Source organism: Triticum urartu, chromosome 7 (assembly GCF_003073215.2).
Source record: "Triticum urartu cultivar G1812 chromosome 7, Tu2.1, whole genome shotgun sequence".
In the NCBI taxonomy this organism is placed as follows: domain Eukaryota; kingdom Viridiplantae; phylum Streptophyta; class Magnoliopsida; order Poales; family Poaceae; genus Triticum; species Triticum urartu.
This window is the reverse complement of record NC_053028.1, coordinates 437,601,969-437,608,173: the sequence shown is the minus strand read 5'-3', so window position 1 is coordinate 437,608,173 and position 6,205 is coordinate 437,601,969. Positions and strand designations below refer to the sequence as shown.

Genomic DNA, 6,205 nt, shown 5'->3' with positions numbered 1-6,205 from the left:
ACGATGAGCCCACGGGGGGAGATACCCCGGTGCTGCTTCGTATTTCTCTTCTTTTTGACACTACCTTCATATATCTTTGTATTTCTCTTCTATGGCAAGTCTGATACCAGTTCATTCATTTGTAACATGGCAGAAAGAAATGAAATTTAGTAGTAGTTAGAAAAGGAAAGCATGCCATTCGAATTGTTATTCGTTTCTATACAGAGATCAGAACAAGAACGAGCATTCTTTCTTTCTCCAGAAAAAATGTATTATACAGTGGACGAAGGGTAGTAGACTCTATAGAGCGCACAAATGCCAGCATTCTCCTCATCAACAAAAACTACCGCATGAGAACAATAGTTAATCTGAATCAGAGAGACTATGCGCAACCAATGGATCAAACAACTATGCTGTTTTAGGTTACCATGAGTTCATGCGATTTAAGCGGTCCAAGCATATCACGCAACAGGCGGGCATGCTTCGCTGTCCTTTGAGGTGTCGACTTCAGAGGGCGGCATCAACTGCCACATCGGATATCCTGGGTAACCAACAAAGGGCATCATCAGTTTCTGTCCTAGAGCTTGTGCCTGTGCATGGAAGGGAGCCATCGGAGCCTGAGCGAACGGGGAGGGCATCATAGTAGGATGAGGCATATAGGCTGGAGTTGCTGTCAAAAGTTTCATCTGGTGCTCTAATGTCTCTTTCTCTAGTTTCAGCTTCTGCTTCTCATCACGAAGTTCATCCTTCTCTGCCTGGAATTTACAGGAAAAATGGTCATGGAATATACTACATCATTACAGACGCAATACAGATCAGTCACTTGGGCCATAGCATGAATTTCACAGAAAGTTCATTTATCATAATAAAAAATGACTTGCCTGAACAACATATGCACTGTGCTCCACAACAATATGCAGTATACCAAATAAGTAACCAGCTATGCGGTTTGTGGTCAGCTCAATCTGACTACTGATTTATTATTTCCTGGCCATAACATTAGGGACGTGTTTGGTTGGTTGAATTGTAATGTAATCAATTAACGTTGGGAGCAGATAACAATAGATTCTGTTTGGTTTGATCAGTCCGTAATTGGATACCAAGGCATCACATCCAGCCCACTACAAAACTGATTACGCCGAATGTTTGGGGGTATCGGAAAACGTTACATTCTCGCGTGAGCCTTGTTTTTCCCCATAGTGCTTTCTTCTTCGTGTTCCTCTCCGTGTAGAGTGCTGCTGCCTTCATGCACCCGGATCCCTACCCACGCCTACAACATCTGGGCCAATTTTCCCGTCCCTGATCTCGGCGGGTGGCTGCCCCCGCGGCGATCCCCGCCTAGTGAAAACAATGGCCATCTGCAGGCTAGGAGGTGTAGGCGGACGAGTGTGGAGGAATACGGTGTCGGAGGCGTGAAAGCCATGACCGGATCACCAGATGTTGCACATCATGACCGCATGGGAGAAGAAGTCAAGGAAGCACAACGGGAGCCCAAGTCGGCGCTGTCGTCTGCCATCCTGCAGCAGCACGCCTGCACGGCTGGCCACACCAGAGCATGTTGGGGTGGGTTATCATGTGGCCAGCGGCTGGGAGTGGGTGGCTGCTGTCACCGGCTGCCAGGGATTGGGGCCATACTGCACTTCAGTTGCTCTAACGTCGGAACCAAAGGGGAAGGCAGCTAGTGCCTCGCTGCCTCGTGGTTGAGCTCACGCTCGCTCGTCGCTCAAGCGCTATGCATGGCGGCTTGCTGGCTACAAAGGCCAGTCCGCCCGCCAGTTAGGCTTTCATGATTGCATCTACCCTGCTGGCTGGAGCATGCACCGGCAAGGTCACGTGGAGCGCCACCGTCGGCCACCGCCAGAAAACCGTTGAATGATCTTTCCTAGAACTGTAATCGGTTAATGTTACAGTTCATAGTAATCAAACAAGTTTCAATTTTCACCCATACTGTTTACAGTGACAGTGTAACTTGATCACGTTTACATTTGCGCCACTGCTCATGAACCAAATATCTTCTACTCCCTCGGTGACGAAATATAAGACGTTTTTGGTGTAGTTGGCTACAAAAAACGTCCTATATTTTGTTACAAAGGGAGTAGTATCGTGGGAACAACTACATTAGTGAATGGTAACCAGAAATGTGTTCCATGAGCCAAACTAGAATGGCATACATAGGCATAAACCACATGCGCATATAGCAAAGGCTTGGAATATGATCGGATAACAATTTACCAGACTTAACACTAAAAAAATACTGGACAGATCAGCGGGACAGAGAAATACTCCCTCTGTAAAGAAATATAAGAGCGTTTAGATCACTACTTTAGTGATCTATAAACGCTCTGATATTTCTTTACGGGGGGAATAGCTCTTAACGCAAGTCCCCTAGAAATGATGTTTTCTTCTCAAGAAAATACAATGTGTGGTCTTCATGTTAACAGATATTAAAAAGCTCAATATTCATACGCATTTCGATTGTAGAAGATTGTGTGTGTAAGGCTGCCTTTCGGATTGAGGTGGATTATGATAATCTAACTTCTCCAACTAGTTTTCCCCTATTTTTGCGTTTGGCTAACCAACTTTTCCTTGCTTTTGTGTGTATTTTTCTACAGCAGATTATAGAAGAAGTTCAGCACGGCACAGTTCAGCAACCACAAACTGAGCCCAAGTAAGGTTGCCTCACCTTCAACTCTTTAATCTTGTCTTCTAGACTTCCATTAGTATCCTTTAGCTGCTGCGCTTCAGCACGAAGCTGAGTAACCATGCGAGTCGCATCACTTAGGATAGCAGCTTTGTCAGCTTTTACTGGCTTACCAGGATCCAATGTAGTACCCAATTCAAGGAACCTATCAATAGTAAGAGTTATTGAAAATCTAAGGAGAACTCTTCCATCTAGAACTAGCAAACTTAACGTGTGATGTACCTGTCATTCAGCTTGTCTCTTCTCACTTTTTCCCTACAAGCCTTAGATGTCGGCCTACCACAGGGCTCTGACCTTAAGCTGCAAGCAATAGATTCCCAATTACAGATCTCGTGATCAATGGTCTAATAAGCATGATCTACTGTAAATTAAAACAGCTGCCTTACCGTTTATTGCTGCCGGAATCCTTGGGGAGATCTAACTTGTTCACATGGCTGCCTACTTCCGCACTGTAAAAATAAAGAGGGAAAGTAACTCAAAGGAACGAGCAAGTAGTATAATAAAAATATGATAGTACTCAACAGACAGATGCTTAAATAAGGAAATTAAAGCTTAGACCCCTTGGTATATGAACTTAAATTAACTTCATAGTTATTTATACTTAACTGAACAACCGCAAAAGTCCAAATGATCTTATTCCGCATAATGTCAAACGGAACTAATCATTCTTAAAAGACGAACCAGATTCGTTTGGTACAATTTAGTTTACGTATGGGAAGATGGAATTCTTTGTCAGAAACAATTTAGTTTATGTATGGGAAGATGGAGTTCTTCATCAGAAATGAGGATTGTATCACAATCTCCACGCAATCACAAATAAGTCATTGCATCGAAGTTTTTGCAATTATAAAATGGATACTGATGCAGCAAAGAACATCTAGATGACCCCAAAGAAAATCTACCCAAATCCAGCTATTGTATAATTGTGTATCTTGGTCTATTTTCTGTATGTAATATGTGCTATATAACCTACTCAGCAAACTGGTCCTACTGTCTTACTGCACAAATTAGAAACTCTTAGTCTATACATTACCATACTTGTACAGAACTCTAGATTTGACCCCGACCCCCCACCCAGAATTGGAAGTCATCCTGATACAAAAACAATCCAGGTTCGTCCATTTCCAAGCAAACAGCATTAACATATCTGTGCATCAAGAGTCAGGTATACTGAATCGTTATGGCAGGTAAACCCATCATATCATACTCTCCTTGCATCGAAGGAAGATTCCCCCCTCGGCCTGCGTGAATAAGTCTATCTATTCTCCACAGCCATGCCTCGCAGGCTCACAGCAACATAATAACATGTCAGATGCCAAAATAGTCCACCCTACCCACAGTAACCGATCTATTCCACGAACTGAAACAACCTCAGCACATCTATTATGACCAATAATCCATCAGAAGCCTTTGCAAAAACAATTGATCGGAAGCCCTAGGATCCAGATAAAACAGCTGCCTCGACGAGTTATGCATAAAGTACCCAGAGAGCGCGCAATAATCTCTACAAATCCAGCCATCTCGCGGCCGGATTCCCTAAATCTACAAATCCTCTGCAATCATAGCCGTAGAACCCAATACATGAAATCGCGTCTCTAAAATCAATTGGAGACAAAGAATCTCTGGACCAGAAGAGCTGTGCAGCGGGGAGCGCCGGGCTGACCTTGGATTGGACGAGGAGACGGATGCGTCCCACGGGAAAGCGCCGCAGGCAGCGGCCGGGAGGTCCTCGAGGATGCCGCAGTCGAGGAACCAATCGTCGCCGCCGTCGGTCGGAGGGAGAGACATCGGTGCCGCGGCAACCTAGCTCGCCGTCGGCGTCGCCACCGCCGTCGCCGCGTAAGGGTGGGAGACTTTTCCGCCAACCTTTTTGCTTGGTTTCTATTTTCGGTTTCTTTTCGCAGATTTTTAGACGACTTGTGTTGGAGATAGACTTTTTTTTTAAGGTAGTGTTGGAGATAGACTGGGGCGGGCGCTGTACGCGATGACATGTGGGCCCAGATGGGCCTTTTTTTATTTGTTTGGTTAGTTTTAGGTTCGGGTTTTTCTGTGTGGTTGTAAGAAAAGATAGGAGTAGGTGAGGTGCAGGGGGGATTAACGTGGCGCGGTGGCGCCGACTGATAGGTCCGGCGAGATCCATCGGGATGCCGCACCAGGTAGATTTGATTCCCATGCCTAGTGGTAGGAGCTACTCCTGCACAAGGTTTTTTTAATCTTTGAATTGAATAGTGAAAAAATTAAAAGAATTGTCAGATGAAATGCCTGAAGATTTTTTTTACACATTATACATGTTTTGCTTGTTAAATTAACGATGTAAAGTCATGTGTTTAAATTTATATTGTACCATTGTCAATGCATGTAATTCAGAGATACAAGTCACTCTGTGCATTTAAAAACCGAACCGAAAAACCATACCGAAAATAAACCGAACCGAACCAATTTTATGGTTTTTATGGTTTCTGGTTTCGGTACGGTATGAACTTTTCATACCGATTTGAACTTGGTTTTATGGTATATACCAGAAAACCGAACGGTTAACCGAATAAACCGAAGTAAAAAATAAATTTATATTTCTTGAGATGAACAACCATACAAGTTGTCATTTTTCTTGTACATGAGTCAAATGCACTACTAAGCACGTAATTTTTTCTTGTAACATAGTCATTTTTCTATTTTTAAAATGCCAAGCACGTCCATAACCATCAACAGATGAATCAATGCATGCATATATACTTATATATATAGTCATATACTATTTGTGTAGAATAGTATGTGTTTTGAGTCATAAATTTGCTAATTATTATTACGTCATTTCCAAATTTGCGTCAATTTGGTTTTTATGGTATATACCAAAACCATACCGAAATAATTTGGTATATACCGAAACCGAACCGTATTTTAATTTCATACCATATTTACCGAAGTATTAATACCGTACAAACTGAAAAACCGTATAAATCGAACCATGTAAACCGAATAAACCGAACGCACAGGGTGAGATACAAGCATACCTGGTCACCCTCTTGCTTCCGACAGTGCCATGAGTTGTGTGGTTGAAAGGATCTATATGGTTGACTGATGAATAGGCAACTACCAAATATTGAGCATAATTGGTTGGATGCCAACATTTGGCATTGCCAATATCTAGGAAGCCAACATTTAGCTCTTTTTAACAAATTAGAGTTAGCAACAAATAGGTTGTCTAGATATGCAATTAGGTGGACAACCTATATGATGAGTTCAACAACAACAACACAAGCAAGCACAAGATACGGCACAAATATAAGCTTGCACAAAGTAAATGTGATAAGTAACCACAAGTGGAGTTGATGTAGACGAGGATGTGTTACCAAAGTTCCTTCCTGTTAGGGGGAGTACGTCTCCGTTGGGCAGGTGTGGAGGCACAATGCTCCCCAAGAAACCACTAGGGTCACCATATTCTCCTCGGGCCCTCGCACAATTCAAGATGTCGTGATTCCACTAGTGGTGCCCTTGAAGGCGTCGACCGAACCTCTACAAACAAGG

General features: G+C 43.2%; 1 protein-coding gene across 1 annotated transcript; it reads right to left on the bottom strand.

Moving 5' to 3' along the window:
- Positions 1-210: 210 nt before the first annotated feature.
- On the bottom strand, positions 211-4,618 carry LOC125520049 (transcription factor ILR3-like). The gene is made up of 5 exons (XM_048684841.1): positions 4,344-4,618; positions 3,067-3,129; positions 2,903-2,980; positions 2,663-2,825; positions 211-734 (listed from the first exon to the last, which is right to left on the bottom strand). Exons 1-5 carry the CDS (start codon positions 4,466-4,468, stop codon positions 441-443), a joined length of 723 nt encoding a protein of 240 aa, XP_048540798.1. The 5' UTR covers positions 4,469-4,618; the 3' UTR covers positions 211-440.
- Positions 4,619-6,205: the final 1,587 nt, after the last annotated feature.

Bases quoted from the DNA above. Each gene is read 5' to 3' on its own strand.
- LOC125520049 (XM_048684841.1), bottom strand. From the start codon at position 4,468: ATGTCTCTCCCTCCGACCGACGGCGGCGACGATTGGTTCCTCGACTGC. The intron at 2,826-2,902 runs GTACATCACACG...TACTATTGATAG, and splicing joins AGAGACAAGCTGAATGACAG to GTTCCTTGAATTGGGTACTA. The intron at 735-2,662 runs GTGAGGCAACCT...TGTAAATTCCAG, and splicing joins ACAAGATTAAAGAGTTGAAG to GCAGAGAAGGATGAACTTCG.